General features: G+C 37.1%; 1 protein-coding gene across 1 annotated transcript in view; it reads right to left on the reverse strand.

Annotated features, from left to right (window-relative positions):
• Nucleotides 1-26,909, reverse strand: part of ARFGEF1 (ADP ribosylation factor guanine nucleotide exchange factor 1) — an 84,184-nt gene that overhangs the window by 14,134 nt on the left and 43,141 nt on the right. Inside the window, exons 10-28 of the mRNA XM_058817333.1 lie at nt 24,571-24,805; nt 20,492-20,591; nt 20,234-20,373; nt 20,026-20,134; nt 18,954-19,155; nt 17,922-18,033; nt 16,534-16,739; nt 16,349-16,433; nt 15,637-15,808; nt 14,287-14,438; nt 10,941-11,069; nt 7,728-7,886; nt 7,257-7,407; nt 3,648-3,738; nt 2,543-2,583; nt 2,286-2,455; nt 1,506-1,657; nt 1,172-1,344; nt 74-234 (exon numbers count right to left, since the gene is read on the reverse strand). Coding sequence (XP_058673316.1) covers nt 74-234; nt 1,172-1,344; nt 1,506-1,657; nt 2,286-2,455; nt 2,543-2,583; nt 3,648-3,738; nt 7,257-7,407; nt 7,728-7,886; nt 10,941-11,069; nt 14,287-14,438; nt 15,637-15,808; nt 16,349-16,433; nt 16,534-16,739; nt 17,922-18,033; nt 18,954-19,155; nt 20,026-20,134; nt 20,234-20,373; nt 20,492-20,591; nt 24,571-24,805 — 2,740 coding nt within the window. The remainder of the gene's footprint in view (nt 1-73; nt 235-1,171; nt 1,345-1,505; nt 1,658-2,285; nt 2,456-2,542; nt 2,584-3,647; nt 3,739-7,256; nt 7,408-7,727; nt 7,887-10,940; nt 11,070-14,286; nt 14,439-15,636; nt 15,809-16,348; nt 16,434-16,533; nt 16,740-17,921; nt 18,034-18,953; nt 19,156-20,025; nt 20,135-20,233; nt 20,374-20,491; nt 20,592-24,570; nt 24,806-26,909) is intronic.

Genomic DNA, 26,909 nt, shown 5'->3' on the forward strand with positions numbered 1-26,909 from the left:
GGAAGCCAGTAAGTTTAGCATAGCTATTTTTTCTTTATAAAAGCACTTATGGTTTAGTTAACACAGACTATACCTGAGGCCTGTCAGACACATATTTTGCACAGTGGCGAATGAGGCGGATCGCTTCCATACTGGTATCTGGAAATGCTGCATTGCAGGCAAATTCAGACAAGCACTTCACTGCATCCTGGAAAGAATCTATGGTTGCTGGGAAGTGTTTCTCAAACACGATTGCTGAGAGGAAAGTGTGAAAAGGAGAAAAAAAAAGTGTCATGCTTTAAAATGTATTAATTCTAATATGAACTGTCTGTAACAGAAGTCATGAGAGACTGGTTCATTGATTGCTGCTGTCAAATGCCCGAGTAGTAAGAAAAACTAAAGAAAAAAAAATAATATAAAAAAAATTACCCAGACAGCATTTCATTTTGACAGCGAGTATTAAAAATAAATTAAAGTAGAACCTGGACTAAAGCAGGGAAATGTAATAGTTAAGCAAGACTAGAGAAATAGGCTGCTTAACACTAGTCTGTGTCCCCACAGTTTAAGAGGGACACCTCAAGTATGGCACTCCACCTACTAATGGACCTCCTCGTCAGCAACATGATGCCTTGTTTCTAAACAGCTGCTTTTGAAGGAAAAAAAGTGCTTCATCAAAGATGAAACAGTTTTATAAACTTGTAGATGTTCAGACAGAATAAAGAGATCCCCTAAAGCCTGGGATCTAGATTAGAATACAGAGAGAGAAAAAATTATCTAGTGCCTCCCTATCTCAGCACTTTCTCCTAAATGGGCCTTACACAAGCACAATGCAGAATAACAGAAAAAGATAAGCAAACAACATATTAGTAAAATATGCACTTTTTTTCTTCCCTAGGGGAACCCCCAGAATATTTAATTTAAATAAAAATGTACACATTAAAATAGAATTATCTAAGGCCTGAGTTGTTTTACTACAGAATGCAACAAACAGACAAGTTTTTTTTAAAGGCATGAAGAAAACCAGTTAACTCTACTCTGGTAAGCATTTTCCCAGAGGACCAATTGGAAAGTGTAAATCATTGGTTCCAAGACATGAAAGCAGGCTCTACTATGCAGGCTGTGAGTCCATAAAGCTTCTTGGGCTCTGGAGTGACACTCACTTCCATGATGTCTGAATATTGTCCATACTCACTGACAATGTGTCCTGTAGTCTGGAATGCCAGTTCCACTATACTTTCATCCTGATCTGAGGCTGCCAGATGAAACACTGAAAAAATGTTTTTCCAGCCAGAACGAATGTTAGCAGCCTGGGAATTCACCATCTGTGCAATACACCGTACAACCATGTCTCGAATAGTAGGAGACCTAAATTAGGATAATAAACAATAATTTTTTAAACTAAATTACATAATCAATTTGAATAGTATAATTCTCTAACGATTGATTTTACAAAAGCAATTTGAAAAATTAATTGCAGAAGTTGATGCTTGTGATGCCAGGCAATTCAGTTAATTGTATGTTATTACCTGTTTCTCTTCATGATATGTTCAAATGGTCTTAGGAAGTCCTTCTGGAATCGGAAATTAGCAAGTTCTCCTTTCTCCAAGAACTTCATTGACAATTGCCTTAATGAGTCTACTGCAAAAATAGCTACATCTTCATTGGGATTGCAGCCAACCTGAGAAGGTAGAATAGAAAAGCAGAGTAAGCTTGCATCAGAATTTGTATGGATTCAGCACAAGCTGCCTTTACAGCTGATAACAGAGAACTAAGCAGCACTGAAAAATTAATGAAATTAAACAGTAGTCAACTCTAGAAATCACACTGTTTATGCAATTCAATAATCCCTGATTCCAGCTATTTTCTACGTTAAATAACCAGGCATTTAAAACATTGCAAAAACAAGCAAGCCATCTAAAAAAGACTTCAACAGCTGTATTAAAAATGCATGTCAAACATTCATTTGATAAAAAGTCAATTTAGACTTGAAGACAACCTCCTAAACCAAGCATCATGAAACACCCACAAAAATTACAGCACAAAACTAACAGCAGCCAGTTCTAGAGTCAGGTAATGATAAATAAGGTAATGCATACTTCTGTTTTTATATTTATTATACTGTGCACCTCTGCCTTTTCGCAGGTCTTTCCTGCTTTACAGTTTTGGTTGGTTTAAGCTTACAGAGAAGGATAGAAATTTGATTCTATCAAATTTGATTCATATAAACATGATTTTCCAAAGCTCAAAATAAAATAATCTGTATCAATAACTGAAGGAGTATGCACTATAAGCATTAAGAGGGATACCTTGTTAAAATGATCGCCAATAACTTCCCAGATCCTAGACCACTGTAACCTGATGCGGCCCATGTTGTAGTAAGAAATCTCTACTATCTTCTGCAGACTGAACATTCGAGGGTGGGTGGCAGACAGCAGCTCATCCATAGACACAGCACAAAGCCAGCGAACGAAATCCACTGTTAAATGACCACAGGTTTTAATGCAATATTTTTCCAAAGTTTAGTTTAAAGGGGTGGGGAGGGGTAGGGAAGAGATAAACCTACCAATAGCATTTCCATCCAACCTTGTAGATCCCGTAAATATTCTGTAAAGTGCAGTTAAAGACATGGTTAAAATTTCTTAAGAAAAGCACCTGTTAAATGTTTTCAAGCCTCCTTGTCTTATTTTTTTAACAATATATAGACAGTCTCTGATTATTTTTATTTATTAAAAAACAATTAGTTTTTCACAACTGTAAAGACATAGTGAGAGTACTGTCAGCTTTTATCATTCCTGATTGAAATATAGAACTCAAATGTCTCCAGAGTGCATAATACTCATTTGCCATGAAAAGTAGATATTTGAAACACCTCCCATTATGAAGCAGGGAGGGACACTGCAAACCTAAACAGGTATGGTGTGTTTGACACCAAGCTTCCAGTGCACTTGATGTGATTTTATTGCAAGACAACTTTTCATTGAACTGACATCGATCTTGCTGCCTGTACTTCAACCAGAGAAATGTTTGTAAGCCATCAAAATGATACCTCTTCATCAATTTTGACAACCATTAAGAAAATTATATGTTCTGATTTCTTACATGCTGAGCAAGCAAGATTCATGAACACTTCAGTCTGATCACTACTGTATGATACAGACAGGGAATGTCCATAATATGTATTCTGCCTAGCCAAATCCAGTTAAAATAAACGTGATTCATAGAACAGAAGACTGGAGTAATAATTTTGGTCATTTCAGAAAACATCTACATAACCTAGAGGAAAGCAGGGAGTCAGTAATTACATTTAGGAGAAAAAGAGTCTGACAATAATGCCCTCAGTACTAAGGCAAAATGAAATTTGCAATCTGTTACTATATACAGCAAATCAAGATTCAGCAGACACTACAGCAGACTCCATTCTGTAAGTCTTCTGCAGTATTTTTTTTATCAGTAAAAAAGCTTCTTGCCTAACCTTTGCCCTGCTCTTTCTTGCACAAACACCCATGATGCAAAAATAAATCCACCCCGGTCTAACTGAAAGGCACTTCTATATGGTAGTTTTTATATAGGCTTTTTCCAAATAAATTAGTAAGGTCCTTTTCTTAGCACAGGGTATTCAAATACTGCTTGAAAAACTTCAGGTGGCAACAAGAAATTTAATACAGTACCTGTCTACAGCAACAACAACACTCTGGGAGCTAGTTTCTCCAATGGATTCCTGAATACTTGCTATCTGCTTCCAATCCACGTTTCCACCAACTACAGTGAGAAAAAATTGAAAAATTGGTAAAAAAGAATAAAGAATGAGTTGGGAAGAAAGAAGAATAAAAGTTGTGCCACTACCAGTATGATTAAATATATTTTTAATTCACAAAAAAAAGAAGCACATTATGAATTTCCCTTGCATGAGCTGGCCATCTCAGTGAACAGCTGCATGTTGGGGTAAGTCCTAATTATCCTGATTACCTAATTATTATGTCTCTATCCATGTATAAATTATATTAGTCCCTAAAAATTGTCCACATTTGGAGCAACAGATACAAGTGAAAAAAATAAAACCCACAAGAACCACCTTTTTCCTCAATTTTTCAATGAAACTTTGGTAACCTTGCCACTTAGAACACACAACATATGACTGACAATATAGCTTAGAGGAGAATTTTTCACACTTAATTAGCATCAAGTGAGTAAATCCATCCCAAAAGATTTCTCATCATTCAGAAAGAATAGCTTCCACCAAAATCCCATCTTTAAGCTACATCTCAATTACAGCAGAATTATCACTCCAAAATAGTGAGAAATATCTTTAAATAAAACCAGCAATTATTTATTTTGGAGGCTTGAAACTGTAACCCACATCTGGGAAAGCTCATATGAAGAAACCATTAACTTTGCAGTGAGAAAAATTCTGAAATTTTTAGCAATCTCCAAAAAAAAAAAAGCAATCACCATCAAAAAAAGCAGGAATCTTGCAATCACTTTGGGTAATTCCATATACTTTGTATGCAGGGCTTTTTTTTTAAGCAATATAGAAAAGAACAGAAGACTGAAAGAAGGCAAGTAGTTCTGATCTCAGAGGTTTGCTGAGAGAAAAACTTCTCATGCTTCAGCCTGCCTCAGAGCCTTGTTCCATCCACACTTGGAGGTGGCTGGAGATGACTGTCTGTCAAATCTATACAACCTTACCTACCTCAAGTACTTTTCTAGGGCATTTATGGAACAACTTTTCTGTACATACATATGTAACCTCATGCTAGTATCTCAGCAATGTAAAATACCACTGTGTTTGATCAAGACTTCTCTTGTAAGCACACAAGCTGCCAGTGTCAATTAGCTTGAATGTTGGTAATGAGTGAGCTAAGAAATATCAAACGAGCAGCAGAGTGTAAAGAGAATCTGAAGGGCTATTTCCAAGGAGTCAGAGCCTTAGCCAACTTTACCAGCTTATGTGAGAATTCCTTGTTATCACAGGATTTGTAATTCAGTGCTTGAAAACCTGAACAAACAGTAGACTCACACTCTAAGAGTTGTGAAATCTTTTACAATCAAACACAGCAGTCAGCTAGGTAACTCTGCTTTACAGAAAAAGAGATTTCTCAGATTCCCCCTGTCCAAGGAGGATTTCTGGTTACCCAGGAGCCCATATACTCTGGCTATGACCTACTCACAGCAGCAAGTTTTGTCTTCCGACTTTGTGAACAGAAACTGACATAGGAGAAATGTGGATTTCACAATTACAACTCCAAGTAAGGCAATATTCCTACCAAAGGAGCAATAGACTAGATGCTTATTCATTCCTTTACAACCCCCATGCTTGTGATGCTTTGAATTTCCAAGTACAACAACAAAAAAGGGCCACAACAGGAAGGTAATACAAGAGATAAAGACATTTCAGTGCAGATGCCTGAACAGCCACACCTGAATTCTTGCTGAGGCAGAAAATGAGCAAAGGAGCTTTTGGGTCTGGTTTTGTTCATCTTTGTTATTTCAGAAAACACATTAACTTCAGCAATAAGAGTGAATGCTGCCGCTTATCCACATCTGATTTTGCAAGTAGGTCTGAGAGATGGAGTTTCTGTTTCACCGGACTGCAACTTGACTCACTCTAAACAACTATTTTCCTGTAAAATATGTGTCTGTGTATATGGACATACACACTATGTGCTCTTCACAGGAATTTAGGTTTATAAAAAGCTTGCTTGAAACCCATAGTTCCAATGCATACCTTGGAGTAATCATAGAAAATTAAACTATCTGCAAAAAAGGGTTTGTGGAAAGAAGTGAAGTAACTAAAACAGTTGAGAAAATATTCTGACAGCCCTTTAGTGCATAAAAACCAAGTTAAGCATTTTCCTATAAGATTGAAGCAATGTTATTAAAAAAAAATAGAAGAAGAAAATGGTCAAGTTTCCATCTGTGCACTGTAATAGGCATCCCAGAAATTGAATTCAGAGAAAAACATTTTATGGGCATAACTGTTTTCCCTAGAAATTGGGCATAAACTGTTTTCCCTAGAAATGTAGCTGACAGCAGCAAAAGGTCTTTATGAGCTGGACCTATAGCAATGAGTGGCAAGTATGATTTAGGGACACCTGAATACCACTTGCATTCTTGAGTTATGAGGACTTAAAACTTTTAAAGGCCAGTCACTGCAGCATTGAGAAACTGCCCTAGAGAAACTGCCAGGAACTGCAAGTAGCCAAGCTGCACAAGCCATCAGGGAATACTCAAGGATGCATATTGGAAGGGCAGGAAGAAGCTCAGTGTATGAGATGTTGGCAGACTCACTGATTTCCAAGCCCAATTTTCCCTTCATCCATGCTTGGCAAGGTGAGGGGAGTACAGAGAGGCAGGGCAAAGGGGAGCAGAAGGGAAAGAAAAGGAATGACTATAGAAGAAGAAAAACTCTCTGAGGAGAACACAAATCTGGATGATTAGGACTAGTTTGGGGTCTAAGATCAGGAAAAACAGAAAATTATCACTACTCAAAAAAATTACATGCAAAACTGAGGGAAGACAATAGCTTTTGTATGGCTGTGAGTGAAGTTCAAAAGGCAAGAGATACTGAGCATCACACTATAACTGAAACTGTCTCATAGTCAAAAAGATTTATATATTCACTTTGATGTTCCAGAGTTTTAAAATCCCCCACACCTATATATCTTTAACTGTGTTCCCACTTAAAACAAACAAATAAACAAAACTCCCAACATTCTAAAGATAAATTTAAGGTAAGTCTTATACTTTTCTAGGAAGATAAGAAACATAATCTCATTTTTGCAGTATATTTTGGTGCTTAAGCCTAAAAGAGGCACTTACTCAGTACCAAAGTAACCAGAAAAGGAAAGAAATGAAATTCTAGAATTTAAGCTAAATTAATCTCCCACTTGGTTTGAATTCTGTGTATTTCTCACAAAGCTCCACAACAGATGCTTAACCTACACATACTGACTTGCTTTCTTGGTAAAATACTTGGCACACTAATGTTGCAATATTATTAAACCTGGTCATACCATCTGCAATCCATTTTTAGTTGTAAGATTATATTTTAATAGAAGTGAGCAGCATATATTATCTTCTTACATTTTCCACCCTAACAATAATAACAGAGCAAACTAAATATTCCAGAAATTGGAGTAAGTCTATTCAAAGCATAAGTTTTACAAGGACTACTTCATGGTCTTTTGTCAGAAATTCACATAAAAACACAGAACAAATTTAAACAGTTCTCTGAACAAAACCAGTTAAATGAAATACTTATTATCTGCATCACTTACCCAGTCCCAGCCCCACAAATTCATCAGGTGCCTGATCCTTTGTTCCAGTAAAAGAACCTTCCCTGCCACGCACTGTCCCTGAGATGTAGCGAGGTTTTACTCCAGTTCCTATTAACTGTGCCAGTTCAAGCTGACTGATGCATTTCAGAATCTATTGCAGAAAATAGAGAAGTTGTTTACCAACCAAAAGCAGTTTGAAATAGTAAAAAGCAAGTAAAGCTCCTTAGAAGGAAAAAATTCCAATACTTGAGGTCAAAAAATCTGGGTTTTTTTCTAAAATGAATATAAATTTAAATAGTACTGGATTAGTCTCTCTCAGTTTTATTTCCCACTTAGACACGTTTTACTACTTTAAGAAGTATACAAGCAGCACTTACCTAAACCCAATGTGTTTATGTACAAACAAGCACACTACTGTGTTGAGAATCAGTGAACATGCTTTCTTACAGTTCAAGTACAAATAACTTGTACCTCATGCCAGGAATTTCCCAAATAGTTTCCATCTGTATGAGCCACGGTGATGAGAGTTTTAATGGTGTCAATGTTCTTCTGCTTCATTTCAGTAATACCAGAACTCACTGTAAGCAACGTAAATCTTGCTAATGCTTGAACATAGGCATCTCTTTCAAGCTGCAAATGGGAAGGAAAGAAATACAAGTCTCATAAATATTTTTGCCATTTCTTGTTCTTACTACAATCTGTATGATTTCATCAACTATACCATTTAACTTTTTCTTCCTAGAACTGAACAGTAAGAAGGTATCTGGGATGAAATCAGGCTCCTTCTACTCAGGAACATGAAGTCTGACAGCACAGGACATATAAGATGTGCTTACATTTCTGGTTTGGTCTTTTTGGGGAAAAGAGGATGCAGCTTCAGAAGAAATGCTGCTAATTAGCTAAGTTTTCAATCTTCTTGTACCATACTCAGACCTACTCTGAAAATGCTGCCTTAAGCAGACTCCCTGAAGCTTTAGCATTTTTTTGTCAATAAAATCTAAAAAATGTATCTAAAAGGCAAGTTATGCCAATTCTATGGAATTGCTCAAAACCTATTTGATTTAATTTGCACCATTTGGAGCATCTCAGAAGCTTCTGAAGAAGTGTCATGGGTAAACATCAAGTGACCAAAATCTAGACAGATCTCACAATAGAAAATTCCGCTCAGTTACCCAATTTTTCTGTGTATGGTATCTATAAGCAACAAAGGGAACTCCTCAGATTTCACATGAACCGATTACAATGGTAAAAAGGGGATTACAGTTGAGCCCACAAGTGCATTTTATTCCCCTGTTATGTATAAACTGAAGGCTGTAGAGAGAAATAGTTGTACACCAGATAAACAAATGACAATTATGAAATATATTTAACTGTTTGGATACTTAGGGCTATTTTTAAAGTAAAAAGTCATTGAGCACAGAAAACAACCAAATATAAAATCCAAAAAAACCCCCAAGAAACAATGGGATTCCACAGAGAAAACACTAACACCACAATAGTGGGCTATGGTAGAAGGGACAGACTGCCACTGAGCAACTGACTACAGAACAGCTGTCACATTCAAAGCCAACCATTACTGCAGGGTACGCTGGCAAAGGCAAAGAAAATGATGTAGAAGCACAGAAAAATGAAATCTCAAAGAAAGAGTACTAAGCAATGAAGCTTTAGACTCTACAAACTGCATATTTTCTGTAAAAAAAAAACATTTTCAGTCCTACTCATTCATGCAGGTATTCCCCCCTCCCCCTTTTTCTAAGCCACCACAGGAGAAGACAAACAACTAAATAATGTGTCCATCATCCAGAAATTTAAACTTGATGATACAAGTAGATTAGGTGCATCCTTCTGATGCATATCTTTTCTCAGATGCTTAAAAACAAAAGTCAGACTGTGTGACAAGTCTAAGATTAAAAATATAAATAATTAAAACCAGAATCTATAATTGAGGTTTTAGAGGTGAACATGCGTAACTTAAACTATATTGTGCACTTTGGAAATTTTCTTAAAATGAACGGAATCCAAGTCCCTCTATTATCTCTCGTTAACTCTTAATAGACATCAATCTTAATTTCTGTACGTTTCCACAATGAAAACTGGAAAGCTGCCATCACTGTTTAAGCACATGAGGAAAAACTTCATTCCAACAGAAAAGTTCCTTAAACCAGCTCAAGTACTGATGTGCCAGTCTCCTTCAAACCATCAGAGCTATCCGGTGTCTGCAGTCAGACAATATCCCACCTAACCAAGACCTTGTGAACTGGAATCATCCTGTAATACTGAAATTACCAACAAACCAGTACTGTTTTTAATTATATCAACAAAACAGAATTTCCACAGAGAACCAAGAAGTAGTAATGCTTATACTGAAAATGCAAAAGCAATGCTTCCCGTTTTCTGAAATTTAAAAATTTGTTTTTGGAACACCTCTAGTTCAATCATGTCCCAAGCCAGTGGAAGGGTACAAATGAATCACAGGGACCTTGGAGCAAACATGTCCTTGCCCTCCCCAGCAAGGCTGATCACTGCAGCACTGGGAGCTAAACTCTGCAGCTGCTGAAACTGGTATTGGTACGAGTTCCACTTGTGCAGCTTAGAAATAAAAGTAACTGGAGTGTTACTGTCCCTGTCCCTGAACATCTGCAGGCCCCAGGGAAGGCTTTGTTAATCAAATTTTTAAGTCTGTTGAGCTCAGGAACAGGTGGTCATGCAGAAATTAGGTGGAAAAACAGAGGAAAGAAACCTCACAGGATCTCAAATGAGCTTTTTTAAGCAGCTGTATCATAGGTCCCGATGTGCTTTTCCACATTAATGGTAAATGTTATCTAACTTGCCAAATACAAATACAAGGGGAGAAGGAAGGAAAGCATTCCCTACTATATCACAGTTCAACATCTTCTATTTAGTTTTATACAGTCAGTTTCTGGGTTGGTTGTGTTCTCTTGGTAAGCATTTTCCACATACACATGAAATAACACAAAGCCAAACATATGGATTTTGCCTGCCCCTCTCTTCAGCTATGTCTGTAACAGACTTATGGCAGACCAGTACTCCATTTATTAACTAATAATCTACAATAACATAATTGTACCTTCCCTACCAAATTGCTTCTAAATAGAAAAACAAAAGCCAAAAAAAGCCCCAGTTTAATCATCATGGCTCTCTGGAGCCAGAGAGTCTGGCATTCTTGGCAATGCACTTCATGCAAGATCCATTCATTCATTACATCAGGAATGCCATTTTCAGTGCCATAACTGTTAAAAGGGTACCCATTTAAAGACATCTTGGATTAATATAATTTCTCCGAAGTTGAGAACAATATTTCAAATACAGTTCAGAAAGATACTATTTTACAGGATGGAGAGACACATTTTATAAAACAACAAAACACACCTAAACAGCTTTGTAACAATGCTAGAAATAAAATACTTTGACATAAACGTAGTAAATTTCCAGGGAAACAAACATTCAGTGCAGAAGCATGGAAGCACTTACCACAAAAGACCAGGAAAAATAAAGGTCACCTCATGTACACTTCCAGTCAAATATCAGATGGAATAGTAATGTCAGAAGCAGGCAGTCTCTATCTATTGCAGTGCACAGCTTCAGTGGCCAGGACACTTAGAATCCCACTAACATCTTGCTGGTACATAAATCAAAGCATTGTGTCAATCTTACATTTTTTACCTGAATGTTGAAAATGCAAGCAATGCGGATTGCACATCGTATCCCCTCCAAACAGAGAGAGGCAACTTCGGTGTCATCGCAGTCCTGCAGACCCACGCTGAACGCAGCCAGGAAAGGTGTCCATGCCAACTGCAATGCATGCAAAACAAGTGTTATATCACCAGCAATTGTTGGCACTTGAGGGGACTGTTATGGTTTTACCATCTTCCTGAAGTGTAAATTCCATCCTTAACTTATATAATCAACCTAGAAGCTGTCTTTTGACAAAAATGAAACAGAATATACAGACATGAAACATGTAATAGTAAAAAGTGTGGTTAGAAGAGACATGAGACACAAAATGAGGCAGAAGTAATGTACAGTGAAGCTCCTCTCCAAAGCACAAACACACAGCCATCTTCAGATAGCTGTAAAAACCAACTCCTAAAGCTATGTCAATTAGATGTCTGTTAGAGTTTTAGCATTCACAGGATGACTTTTATCTCTGCACATTGAAAAATAAACAGTTCTTGTAACAACCAACACACCATATAACAGATTTATGATGAAAAGTACTTAAGTAAGACTAGCTTATCCTGATAACACCAGAAAAAATCAACAACAAAAAAGGAGGGTAGTAAAAATAAGGCAAACTTTATTAATCACACTAAAACTATAGTATGCTAACAACAGCAACAGCAAAATACAGGACATTTCTCTTGCCTTATCTCCCTACTACTAATTCTGTTGCCCTTTCCCTCTATCTTTTTGTACCTAAGCCACAACTGATGTTTCCGATTCCTCTTGCCTTAGGTGCCACTGAGTACTGCAAGACAGACCACACAGTCTTTCCCGTGTAGTCAAGTCTCCCTCTACCAAAGGCAGAAAAAACAGTGAGAAGATGCAGAGGATCCTGCTGTAACTACATGGAGTTATGGAAAGGAAACACCACAGAACCCAGAATGATTTTAGAAACAGTTTTACCTGAAGTCACCCCAGATGAAATACAGAGTCAATGGGCACAGCAAGGAGCAATAGATTTCACACATTCAATTTCATAATAAAATTATGTACCACAGAACTTTGGCTTCATTTAAGCCAGCAGCTCCAAAAGCACTACCTTCAAAAAGCATTTAATGCTTGGACATACCAACCTGTAACTGGGGGACAGTATTAAAGGCATTGGATGAATTCACAGATTCAAGATTTAATTCCCTATTGTATCACCTTTAAAGGTCCCTTACAACCCAAACTATTCTATAATTTTATGTTCAGAAATGTCTGTTTTTTCCCAATGCCTTCCTCATTTTCCCTGCTATTGTAACCAAAACTAATCTTAAAAAAATTACAAAACTGAAATAATTTCTTAAGAACTATCTAATGGTCTGTATACTGTGCTTTGTAACTAGATGTATGCTACTATTTGTAGGCTGTTTTGTTAATACAGGTGAAAATCAAGCCTCAAAACCAGACAATCAATTCTGGGCTGCTTAGATGGGCGGATAAAGTGAATTTTTGCTGTTTTAAAAATTCAGCCAATGTATCTGCAAACACAGTTACAATGATCAATTTTATGTGGACATCAATGGGTGAAATACCCAGAAATTTGTAAATTTTTACTGAAAATTAAAGTCTAAATAAAAAAAGTGAAATTAGGTATTCAAATTCCACAGTTCTCACTTGTTTTTGAGAAGAGAGTCCTGTGGTCAACACATTACACTACTGTCCTCAGTACTTTATTAGTTCATGAACATCCTCAAGTAACTTCAAGTAAAAACTTCATATTTTTTGTACCTTCAGGAAACATATTTAGGGTGGTAATTTAACCAGGGTGCTTCACATTTTGCTCTTTTGAAAATGAACTTTGAAAATACACTTTTCAGACAGTTAAGGGCAGGAAGTATTAGGACTGGTATCTTGAAGAAAATCACATCATGAATTTTACAGATGCCTGCATGTGAATTATTTAATTTCAGCCTTCAGCAAGTCAGCAGAGAGAACGTATAGTACATCTCTTCCATGTGATACCTTGAACAGCCTAAAAGTAAATTTTTAACAAGGTCTGTGCTTAGTGTTCCTCTGTACAAATCAAATACTATGCTAGTTTTTTTAATAAGGTGACAACTCATAATTTTGCTTTATAGACTGCAATCTTACACAGAGAGCCTCAGTGTGCCCAGGTGGCCAAGAAGGCCAAAGACATCCTGGCTTGTGCCAGCAAGGGTGGCCAGCAGGAGCAGGGCAGTGCTCTGTACTCAGCACTGGTGAGGCCACACTTTGCATCCTGTGCTCAGCTCTGGGCTCTCACTGCAAGAAAGGCATGGAGGTGCTGCAGTGAGTCCAGAGAAGGACAATGGAGCTGGGGAAAGAGGACAATGGAGCTGGTGAATGAGGTGGGAGTAGGTCTCTTCTCCCCAGTAACAAGGGAAAGGATGAGAGCAAGTGGCCTCAAGTTGCACCAGGAGAGCTTTAGATTGAATACTAGGAAAAATTCCTTCACAGATGCAGTGGACATAAGTTGAAACAAGCTGCCCAAGGAAGCAGCCCTGGAAGCATTTAACAGACATGTAAATGCAGCACTTCAGGTCATGGTTTAGTGGTGGACTTGGCAGCCCTGGATTAACAGAAGGACTCAAAGCTTTTAAGAGTCTATTTCAACCTAAATGTTTCTGACCTTCTTGGGCCTGGCGCTCCATCTAACCTCACAGCACATCCCCCCAGGGAACCATTTGTTCATTCAGTGGTAGAGGTCTGAGACTTTACCTCCCTGGAGCAGTTCACAAAGGGGTCATGTGAGCACCATGACTTGAACCAGGGCACAAACAAGAGCCCTAACAATTATCTCAAAGCCCTAACAATTTATCTCAATGGCAGATGACTGCTGTGAGTTAGGTATGCCAGAGACCACATCCAAGAGCACCCTACACTGCTGAACACACTCTGTCTATGAATCTGAATCACTGCTATGGAAAAAGCATTTGGGATGCAGACAGCTTTGCACTTACACAACAGCAGAGAGGTGCTTAGAATGATAGTTTAATACAGGTCCAGCTTCCTCCCCTACACTGGACCAGAGCCCTAGCTTTCTAAAGCATTAATTTGCAACAGACAACATTAGATAAAAGTTTTTCCTGATAACTTCTCCATTGCTTCCTGTACCAGCACAGAAACTTCTTAAATCCCAGGGTAAAGGAAACTAGATTAGTAGGCTCAAAATCCTCTCTTTCCTGTATCAAGTTAAATAACTCACAAAATAAGCAAAGCACAGCAGATGCAAATCCTTAGTATTTTCAATAAATCCTCTCAGTTAGCATTTTGTATTAAGAAACCGTGGTATTCTACATGATTATCTAAACAGGTATCTCACCTTAAACATGGGTCTCACATGCTCCAGGTGTGTTGCACTGGTAAAAGGGGCCTGAACGTGGCTCACTGCCTCCATAAGAGCTTTAGCTGTTTTAGCCATTTGTTCCATTTCCAAGTTATACAGGAGTCTTCTCTGCTTCTCACTAGCAACACCTGCAAACACATTTTTTCTCTCATTTGTGCATCTTTAGCAATGGTGTCTTTACGAATATAATAATTTTACATTTTTCATTAAGTACAATATTCGGATTGTATTTTTTTCATTAAGTACAATATTTTTACTTTCTGAAAATATCACACTAGCCTTCTCATATTTATTTTACAGATGGATAAAATTTAACTTCAGGCAAACTTGTATTCAAAATGCAAACTATTTTTAAACCTTTACAGAATTTTCAGATTTGAAAAACAGAGATTTCTTCTCCATCATCTCAACTGACAGCATAAATATCACACCCACGAAGTTAAACTGAAAATGAAGAGATATGTCACAGGAATCCATCAGCAGAGAAAATAACAATAAAAACAACTGCACATCCTTTTTCAGTGTGAGAACTACATTAAACCTTTTCATTTCTATAACAGAACCTCCATCTCATGAAGACAGTGAAATCTAAGTATCATGTAATAATCATCTTTTTAAAAGTGACAATAAAACATTATGTTAAGTGAATGAATGCTGAAAATGAGAGTATTTTTTTTTCAGATGCAAATTTCCTGCAAGCAATCTGTTTGTAAGGCTAACCTAGGACTTAAATAATACAAATATGCTGTGAAAAAGTTAAAGCTTTCAATGTTCTCTGTAGAAAAGCTAGAATGAGTAACATCTCAATATTCACAATAGGCAAAACACAAAAGGCTTTTCTGTTATCTGAGAGAGGAAAAGATAATTAATAAGTGCACAAATTAGGGCCCTAAGAATCAAATATTACAAAATATTTGAAGACAGATTGGTTATTGCAGGAAATCACAACAGTTACTTAAGAAAAAGAAGACACACACAGTGTGTGTGTTCTGCTCTGTACCTATTGGCTACCATGTAACTTCCCAGAGCCCTCAGATTTCCCTGTGCTGCTGCTCAACAGCAACACCAGCCTCCTCTGTGGTCAATGCACTGACTGCCAGGAATTCAGATGCAAAGGGAAGGGGAAAAAAGCAGTTGTATTTAATGCAGATTTGAGGTTAGCATCATGCATTTATGTTAAAAAGAAAAGCATATGAAATTAGAAGCTAGGACTCACTGTGAGTTAAGTGAGTGGCGTTTGCTTCATTCAACTCCTGCTTTAAAAAGGAGAGCTTAATGAAACTGAAGAGCCAACCCTTGAAGAAAGCTAACAATGCCACTACTTACTTTGTTTACTGGATTTTGTGGGTATTGTTAATTCTTTTGTTTCTTTCATTGAAATCTTCTTTCCAGCTATTTCATTATAGATAGCAGACAAATATTCCTCAGGGAGATCTTTACTGTCATTGATACCTCTATTCATTTTAATATACTGTTCTTTTGTCATTTTATTCTTAACCTGAAATGCAGAAAGTAGCTGTAAATATCAACTCATGAGGCAAGCTTATAATTTACAATCTCCCTATAAAACTGCCCAGCCCACAAGAAGTTACCATCAGGGATAAACCTGCTGATTCAGAAGACTTTTTAAAGTATTCAACATATCCAAGACTACACTGTCAAATCTACAATATACCAAAAAGCCATGAGGACATTCTAACACTCAAACATTTGGTGGGATCCACAGATCAAATGTATGTCAAATCTGATGTACATTAAAAAAACAGATAAGAAAAAAAAGCTTTTTCTTGTCATACAGACCAAACTATCTATGATGCAGAAAGCTACCTGACAGAAAGGTCTAACCAAAAAAACTGCAAAACCTCAACACCCACGAAACATAATACTGTTACTTAAAAAGATGCACTAATGTACACTACCTTACTTATTACACACATAGTGATGTTAAATTGGATATCAAGCTTTAACAACTACAATGTCACAATGCCTGAAAGTTACATGCCTATGAATTACACAGATATTTATTCCAGCAACATACCTGTGGACTGTGAAGATCTGTTGTCAACATGATAATTGAGTAAGCTAAAACATATGCAGTATCTGCACTAGCAAAAAGAGTTTGCCTGAAGGCAAAAAGGAGAGAAAGAATAGCAAATTTAATTTATTAGGATTTTTTACTAATCACTCAGCTTTCCAAAGTTCTGAAAAAGAAGTGTATCTTACCCTTGGTTACATTCTAAATATCTAGCAGCAAATTTCTCCATTAAGCGATCAATTTTTTGAGCTTCTCCGGGCAGACGAAATCCTTCTAGAAACATGCGCAGAGCTGAAACGAAATCCTTTCCCGAAAAGTCGTGCTGGTCTACATACGCATACATCACTTCTTTGTTAAATTTGTCATTGTCTCCCAGGAACTCCCCAACCTGAGTCTAAAATAAGAGTAGAAAAGACAAACTAGTGCCTTTATATTTGAAAAATAAATACCAACAGTCAAGTGTTGTACAAAAAGAGGCGTGTATTGCAGTTAGCTGAAACATATTCCTGCTTCTCCTCCATTGTCTGAAGCAAAGTATTTTGGCCATATATTCCATCATAATGCTCTTACATGCTCCTATGTATCTGCCTACATTCTTCCTTCTCTGCTTTTACTCACATGCCATTTGTTTGTTAGATGAATTCCACATGTGTACAAGACTAAGTTAGTATCACTAATGATTGTACTCTGTTGTAATCATGTTTGTAGTTAAGAAACTTATTACAGGAATGAAAAGCTCACTAAACTCAACTTTTTTCCCTAGAGTACTGATCTCAAACAGATGCAAGAGATGCTCAAATAAAAACAGCTGGTACTCAAAATACATCTGAGTTGATCATTGTCAACACAACACAGTACAATGAAGAAGAGCATGCATTCAAAGAAAGATGCCTGGATGTGTAAACTGAGGTTAAAAACTGTTTTAATGTCTGATTCTAAGCATTACTACCAAAATTTGTGAAGTCAGCTACAGTTGCAAACATGGGCACCAATGAGTGTGGCCTTTGTGCATAATGGTGAAAACTGCTGTTTCAGAAAGCTAATTAGGTTTCTCATGACAATATTAACATGAGACATTCCCACCCATATTGCAGGACCCTTCCACGTCCAGCAACAGCTGCTAGCTGTAAATAAAATCCAAGAGCTAATCTCAATTAACTAAGTTTCCTCTGGGGGCAGAAAAAAGTGCTTTAATGTTGTTGCATCACATTGTTATTTTCACCATCTCTGAAGGACAGATACTTCTGGCAGTTTCTTACTAAAGTATATAGGATTTACTAAGTTGCTTCAAGCTATATTAGCAACCAAGTACAAGTTTTGAGTCAGCTCAAGCAGGTCAGTCTCTTGCTTTACAGGATGCTGAACCACAGGATGCATAGAGCACAGGGTAGAGCTCTACTGCACTCTCCAACTCAGATTCCTTGAACTTACAAATTTTAGAAGAGAGAAAGAAAGGTTTCCTTTTCTTCATTCCTCAATAGTGTGATACACACTCTGAACACTATCAGCTGATTTGCAATTAGTAAAAACACATCAGTATAAGCACAGACAACCATCAGGAAAACAGTTTCCTTACTGAATCTAATCTTTCCTCTTGATGCAAGAATTGAGCAATGTCTTCAGGGGTAGTGCCAAGCATTCCCTGTTCTTGCAAGTACTGAATCCCCCTCTTTGGTTTCTTGTTGAATCTGTACAATGAAAAGCAAGACGAAATGAGAGTTAATCCTTTTACTAATGCAAAATGTTGTACCAGCCTAAGTAAAGAAATTCAGAAATTTCAGATAAGATGCTGAAAAATCTGCATATTAAGTATTTTTCCTTTATCAAACTGCACATTAGAGAGGAATGAGCTATTTCCCTTTACTCTGGCACTCATAAATAAAAAAATATATATTCCACAAAGACAGCAAAATCTTGAAAAGAATAATTATGCTGTTGATTTTTATCTTAATCTGTATGAAACAATCAACAAATCCATTAGTTGCCTGTAAAAATGGAAACATACAAAACATAGAACCAGGAAACTGAAAGAAACTGAAGCCCTGAAGGGCTAAGGCATATTTGTGCAGGGTCCCAGAACTGAGTGACAGGAAACTTTCATTTTTGCATAAAACTGACGTCACTGAGGAGATTAAGGTGATAAAGATAAAATCACATGGAAGATTCACATCAGACTTCACTGAGAAATTACACTATCCTCCAGTTCTGACAAGTTAATTAATCATAAGGACTCATCAGCATAAGCATACAGGAATTTTCACCAGTAACATGTACATTAAAATGGGTCACATTCAAATGATCACGAGTTCAATGTTCTTTTTATCCAAATATAAAAACCTTATTTTTAGACAAGCAGGTCTGGAGAAAAAAGAACAAACATTCAGAGTACTCATCTTCTAGCTGTGAGGAATTAGGTTAACACAAAACACTGTTGACAGGCTCCAAAGGGGACACCATTCAGCACTCTTTCACCAGAGGAAGTGCTGTTACATCCAGAGCTTTTTTCCTAACACAAGATGAGTATCTATGAGGAGAAGGAAGAAAAACCCAGGAATCTTCATGGCTCCAAAAAAATCCACCCTCCCATGGGTGATAAAAGGGCACTCACAAGTCAATTCCTTGTTCTATTATTTCCTTTTGCTGCTTTAGGACTTCAAACTGCTCTGGGTTATCAGTGCCAGACATCTGTGTGCTGTAGCTGCCAATTCCTGATGAAGCAGTAGAATCCAAAGAATTTAAGCTTCCATATCTGTTAATTGTCTCAGGGTGTTTGGTTTCACTGCTGTCCTGTTCTGTGGGTTTTTCTTGGCCTATAAAGTGGAAAGGGTTACATATATCCAAAACATATACAGTGAAAAAAAAATAAAAATCACTACAACATATCAAGGAGAATTCTGTCAGTTCATCACATACTGAAATTTAAATCTTAAATTAAAACTATAATTTCAGGCACTTGGGAAAAAAAAACACCTCAGAAAACCAACTAGAGCTTTTTTATTTTATTTTCAAATCCAGTGTCTCTTTTAACCTGGAGCAACTATTCTAAGGTTTACAAACACAGTGTCTGAAAGAATTCAGGCATGCCAAGGAGCTGGTGCTCTCAGTTCACAAAGACAGTCATGCTAACCACTCCTACAAAGTTTACTACTTCACCTACCAACTTTAAATGCTTAATCTGAAAATTCTGGCATAACTTTAGGTTGGATGAACACAAGATTAAAACAAGCAACTATTTAGTTACTTCATGGCTTACAACATTCAAACTTCTACAACTATATAATGTATATGTAAGTATTCAGTAAATAGGTAATTTTTAAAATAACCAGTAAATAAATAAAAAAATGCTCTCTCTCTATTCAGCTTGCTTTAGCAGTTATTTAATCAATATAAAATTACATATAAATTAGGGGAGCTTCAAAGAAAGTTTTGAGGCACTTTTAAAATCAGAAATACAGAGAAAAACAGGATTTAGACATTTTTCAGTCCAGTAGCATTCCAGGAATTAATACAACTAAGAAAAGACAACTAAGACAACTTGTTTAAATGACACCAAACTTATCAATATTCCTACCAAAGGAAAAATAGTCTGGACATTAACAGCATCAGAATACTGGAAGAATACACTGAAGTCTTGTAGCACCTCATTACTGAAGGCAGAAGAAACACATCATATGTCTTACCAAGGGTTGTCTGGGAATTGGGATTTACATATTGATCCTTACTCCACTCCACCATGCATTTCAAGATCGATACTAAGCATTCCAATCCTTTTTTCCTCAAACTTAATTCCTAGAAAAGATTTCATAAACAATTAGTGGACTGGAGAGTTTAGTCTCAAGCTATCAGGCCAAGAAACATGAAACTTCATGAAGTTGGTGCAACTTTTACCTGAACATTGGACATGCCAAGTTCTTGACTACCCCTTCCTTGAGCAATCTTTGATAAGTCATTAACCAGCCTTTCAAATATATTTGCTGCATTTAAGTCACAATCATAGTTCACGTAGATGTCCACCACACTCTGAGCATCTATAAATAAAGGATATTGTCAACCTTGGAACAAAAACTAGGTAATTTAATGAAAGGCAGATATAGTTTTATTCTTTGGGATAAAAAACAAAAACTAGAAAACAACAGTCCTTCATACCTGCACATATCCTTGTCAGTGTTTGTATAACCATCCACTTATGATCAAATGAGCTAGTAGAAGTTTCCAAGATATATAGGAAAATTTCTTTGAAGAAAACCTAAAAAATATTCCAGGTAGAGGATGAAAAAAGTCCATTAAAAAACAGTGACTAACTTTGATGATCAAAATTCCAATATAATTCTGAAAGCAGCACTTTAGAAGTACAGGAAATAATGAAAAGTCAAAAAAAAAAAAAAGGAGGAAAGGAAGAAATAAAGCCTACAATTGATACATGCAAATTAGGAATTTGAATTATTTACTTAAGTGCTTCTGCAGTGCTGCCCAGGTTTATTTTCTAAGCATTCAAAAGCAGAAGAATTTGGAATAATGTCAGATCCTAAAGGACAATTCAGCCTAAGAAGAAGCCTAAACTGCTGTTAAGAGTTTCTTTGTGATTTTGAAAGAAGAGGTACTATTACTTCATGACAAAAATACTTTATCTGCAAGATGGTGAGATTATGACACAAACATGACAAACAGCTATTTATGCAAATTTGAAGTATTGGACCTTCATTAGAAGGGAAACGCCTTGACACGGAAGAATCACTCTACAATGTTAGATTATTACTGGAAGAAAGCTGCTGGTCAGGTACACCATGCAGCACCTCCATTGAAAGGAAAGCTACTCTTCACTAGGATACAGGTAAGTTTGCCCTGAAACCATTTTAGCATAGGTGCTGTTGTTTGGAACAGAAACTATTTTATCCCCTATCAATTAGCTCCTCACCAGACTCATCAGCACCATAGGCTGACTAATTCAGACAAGCTTGCTTAGCAGCTGAACTAAAGCTTCTTCTTGCTTCTTCCCTGGGCAGCAGCAACTGCTGTAACAGCACCTGAACTCAAAAGTGAACAGGGCATTACATCACTGTTCTGTACTTCTGAGAGCCCAGCTCTTCACAGCCACCTGTGGATCCAAATCCACAACACACAGTTTTACTGGACAACTGCTGAGAGTCTCAAGCCATTCAACTTCTCCAATAGCATCACACAAATATCCAAATATTTAACTACCCTCGTTTTAGCACTGACTGTTCCTTCATAGCACAGATTTTTTACAGAGATTTTTATGCTATGAGCCAGGTAGAGAAAAACATAAGGCTGTTTCCACTTTAAGTCATACATCTGGGGAAAAACAGCAACACTGATTTTTAGGCAACTTTGGTGGTAAGCTACTTCCTCAAGCAAAATGTTCTAAAAATAGTTATATTTTACTAATCTCTTTAGAGAAATAGAGGCACACAGCACAATGTCAGCTGACTGTCTTAATAAGGAAAGCATCCCTATGAAACCTAAGGAGTTCAACACATAACAAAGCCAAGACTTGCACGCGCTTAAACATACTTAAGCATACGAGACTGATTTTAGCCACAACTTTATGTAATCAGAGAAAGATAAAAATTTAATACATGTCATGCCGTGAGTAACCCTAAGTTACACATTTGGTGTTTCCTGACTTTTACTGAAAGGCACTGATTTTATATTTCTCTGGAACTAGCAAAACTATTTTTTTCTCTGGTAGAAAATTTAAAAAAGAAGTCACTGATGAAGCAGAGAAAAGGTTTCAGGGGCAAAAACTAAACCAAAATCTAAGCTAGAAGAGAAAATGGCTGGAAGCACTGCATACTATCAAGGCACTTCAGATCTTTATGCCTCTGAGACCAAGACAACTTCTTGCTTCTGGTGTCACCTTTGGAAAAGTATATCCTGGAATGAAGAACTTCTCAAAACCATAGTTAAGGTTTACATTTCAGCTACTTAAAAATGCTGTTTATCAGTTTATAACTTATGGCAATTCACATCACAGAGTTGAGACTTTGTTCCTAACATACAGGAAAAGTAAACCAGAAATTATTTATTATGTTTGGTCAACTGAAGTATGAGTTTTAAGGTATTATAAGGAAAGGGTGGTAATGGTAAGCACAGCTAAATGACACCCCAACTCCTCTGATATCTAGGATTTGATCTGCTGCAAATGTATTCATTAACCCCTTCAGAATTACTGTTACAATACAATTAAGGTACAAATCAAACTATTTTACTGTCAGAGGGCAGTGTTACCTAAATATTTAAGTCAAAAGGTCACGGGAGGGTGACTTTCAACAGAATCTGAAACTTTTCTTTTCAAACATGCCAGAAAGTTCTTACACAGATGAAAAATGCAGCCTCAATCCCAAAATATATAGATTTTGCATATTGTAAATCAGAGCATATGGCTCTCCTTACAGCTTCAAGACACAAACTGCATGTGAAGTTATCTACATTTCTACCCACATTTTCAGAATAACCTTTAGGATCAGTAGCTGAAAGAATTCTTAGCTTATAATCAGGAAAAAGAAAGGAGTTTCTAGAGACTGCTGTACCATGTACTTTGTAAAAAATGGGTACTTCAGCAGTATCAAATTTTTGGGTTTGCTATTCACAAGGAGGAAACGTAGCCCTGATATGTGGTGATGGCCTTTAGCATACTCTAGAACCTGCTACATTAGTGCAGAGCATCCTATAACCAGTTTGCCTCCTATGTCTTCATTTTCTGTTAGGGATTTGAGAAAGGCTGGCAGTGATGGAAACCTATGAAATTTCTGTCAGGAAAGCCGACTGCAGTGTGTTCTCCACCTTACAAGCTGACTTGTAAGCTCTCTGAACACAGCAAGTCCAACACTTTCTGGGAGGCAGGCTGTGGGACTGAGAACAGCTCCACCCAGCCTGTCTGATGTGCCAAGCCCTGCACACACACCAGTCTTGCTAAGCACACAGCTGGCCTTGAAGCTTTTCAAAATGCATCATATTTTCAAAGCACATTCAATCATTTCTATCCAATCTATGCTCAACTGTACATTGTAAATCTTACTGGTTTTCCCCCACAGAAGTATCAAAATAACCTGGTAAGTGATCTCAGCACAATACTTTTCTGACATGCTACTGTCAAAACGAGGCCCTTCCTCCAAAGCTGCCATAACACATCAACTTATCCAATGACATTCACAGATGAAGTGAATTCCCTGAATTCAAGGTCCTTGTAACAGCAAGATTTATCAACATTTCCAAGCATCTCTTCACATACTTAAGCTCCATATGGATGGGGCAATCTGTCAGCTTCAGTATTCACACCTGAATCTCCAGACAAAAAATTACTAAAATAAACAGCAGGGACACACTGCACACAGCACTGCTTTATTCAGCACAGAATTAAGATCTTTAACACATGTGACACCACAAGAGGATACCCTGTGGTTGAACAGAGTTGTTTTGAGGAGCTGCTTGTACTTCATGCACAAAGAGCTGATCTCAAGAACAAACCCTCCACATACAGAATTATAGAATATTTCGAACTGGGTGGGATCTGCAACAATCATTGAGTCCAACTCTTAAGGGAATGGCCTCTATGGGGATACATATTTCTTTGCCCTATACTTAGAACTGATCCACTGAAAATCCACAATGCCTAGCAGGACTCAGAATTTACTGCAAAGAATATGGACTTCTCTCCATCTACAGTCCAAGGAGTTAAACTGTGCACACATTTAGAGGAAATGAGATCTTATTCAGGACATATATTGACAGAGGCCCTGATAAGCAAAGGGAAGTGGCTACAATGATGGAATAGCTGGGACTTGTCCAGAGAAAGAAATGTGTTCAAGGGATTGCAAAGAAAATCCACAATGCTCTTCATGGCCTTAGTTTTTATTCCAAAGATCTTTTGCAAAACCATATATTACACAGTCTTTTCCTCAGTGTTTTCATTTTCCTAATTTATAATATGCAGAGCTGGGCTAAGCTTTCTTAATCACAATATTGAACATTGGTTGAACTTAGCCACAAACCTACTCAATTCTGAGTTTCAGCAACACTCTGCAATAGTACCATGCCACACCCAACAGAAAACTTCAAAATAAGGAAAATCTGGCAAGTCTTACACAAAAGCTGTGAGTCACAAAGGAAAACAAATTTATTTAAGCAACACCAAGCTACACAAATATAAACATATGTTCACTTAACACCTCCCACACATTTAATTATAAATTAATGTAACATACCTCAATCTGCATCTTTAGATGAGTCTTAAAGTTTGACAGGAGGGTAAGAAATATGGAAAGTGAAAGTTCAAAAACTTCTGGAACTGATGAGACTCCATTTTTTGACAGTGCAACACAGAGGTACTGCTTTATAGCATTAATGAACATCTCATTTGTCCTGAAGACTGGTCCTGCATTTTGCAGAATGGACAGAAGCAACTGCAATGAAAGAATCTTTGATCGCAGTTCATGAGATCTAGAACAAAACAACACAGCACATCAGCCCAGTGTAAGACAAAAAATAAAAAAAAGTCAGTACAAACCACATTGATTTTGCAAGTGGAATGTTAATGAGAGAAACTCAAATTTGACACAACCAGTTGCAGAAAGGGTCATAAAAAGATGTTTGGTCTTTTTTTGTTAAATTATTCATTTTTCAACCAAGAATGCAGGCAAGACCTTTTCCAGAAAAGGAAAAATTATATTGAACCACTCTCTCTTCTGCACCACAGAACAGCAGGACCAAGAGGCAATGCTGCCCTTTTAGCCAGAGGATGAAGGACCATTCTTTCCTGTAAACACAGCTTTGGAAGATCCCATCTAAAATCCAGCCCGTCTACCAAACCCTGTAGTAAAAGGTGGAAATTCCTTCTCCTCCCCTATTTCCACCAGCATGGAAAGAGAGTTGAAGGACTATAAACACAATACTTCCTGCCAACACTGACATCTCTTTGCTCAAATACAGCACTTATCAGTCACTGGGCCCATCCCACTCTGAGAGCAGGTAAAACACAAAATGTGCCTCTCTGAAGCATGGCATCACCAAGTCAGGCAAGGGCAGTGTTGCCAAGTACTCCACAATAACATTCTTACAGACTCGTGTAAACTAGAATTCATGTCAGAAACAGGGCTACTATTTCTGCTCTACAAATCCCAGAACAACAAACACAACAAAACAGCCAAAAACCTCTGAAACCACATGAAAAAAGCATAAAGGAAATCTGCACCTATTATAATCCAATGCAATAAATAACATTCCAGGTGAAACCATTCTCTCCCGAGACTCCTGATGCTCCTTCCCACTCCTGATCATTTAAAAAAAAGGCTCTGTCTCTTCTGAAGAGTGGGTACAGACACAATTGCTTTCCAACAGGACAGTCCCCAGCTTTCATTAAACAGCTACCCCTGACAGAGGACAGTTATGAAACACAGGGAACAGTGACAGGAAACTTTTCATGCAGTACAGCCCAGACACAGTAAGGAGTGCTTCAAGTCAATCTGTGACACACAGAGTAGCTGGATATTTGCTATATATTGCAAATATAAAAGCTTAATTAAAAAAAAAAAAAAAAGTAATTCCAGTCTAGCTAAAACAAAAAAAAGCCAATTAGTATCAAGTACGTTGCAAATAAATAAACTCCATGATTTCTGCCCAACAAAGTCAGATAGGGAAATCAATCTGCAAACATTTCAAACTCAAAATATAATTCCATCAGCAGAGTTTTCTTCTGAAGATGCTTTTGAGAAGAAAAGAGCCAGTCAAATTGAGTGAGGAACTTGTCTCTCATATTTCTCCTAATGGGCTACAGGTCAAAGTCAATCCAAAACTGCTCTCTGTAAGAGTTCTTCAAGAAATACTTGATAATGGCACTGCATGGACACTGCCATAACAATCTATTTTGATGCAAAAGGCTTGGTTTTGTATCACATGGTACCAGATGTGCAGATAGCACATGACCAGATTATACTTTGCTATGGAATATAAGATTTTAAATATGAGGAGAATTTCAGTCATAAGTAAAATATTAAATATTGCCTACTTCCAGCAAGTGACAGCTCCAACCTGAAATCCTGGACACGCTGACCTTAAAAATTTTGTATGATGTGTAAAGCCCACTTAACTTAGAACAGGTTTAAGGTAAAAACAAAAACCAGCAAGCAAACTTTTGAGCTGTATTTCACCCCTATCTTATTTTATTCCAGAAAAAAAGAAAACAAAGACATTAACCAGGTTCCCAGAAAGCAAAATGCTGATCTTAAGTCCCAGACTTGTGATTTTAAGCTAAAGCTTCAAGTTCAGTTACCTAAAATCTAAAAATAGTTTCATTACAGACTTCGTAACAAATTTCATTGAAAGTAAGATTTTTTAAGAGGCAGATAAGACTCTTGAAATGCCACAGATATCCTATGCCTCCACTTCCAATTACAGCATGTTTGTAATAGTTCAAAAGCCAGCAACGCCTCAGAATCATTGATAAATTCTAGGCACTTCTCCAAATATGGCATATCTTCAAATGTATTTGCAGTGAATTTTGGTTGCCCTAAATGCCTTTTTCTCCAATTTGTTTTTGTATGAAGAG

Source organism: Ammospiza caudacuta, chromosome 1, assembly GCF_027887145.1.
Source record: "Ammospiza caudacuta isolate bAmmCau1 chromosome 1, bAmmCau1.pri, whole genome shotgun sequence".
NCBI classification, from domain to species: domain Eukaryota; kingdom Metazoa; phylum Chordata; class Aves; order Passeriformes; family Passerellidae; genus Ammospiza; species Ammospiza caudacuta.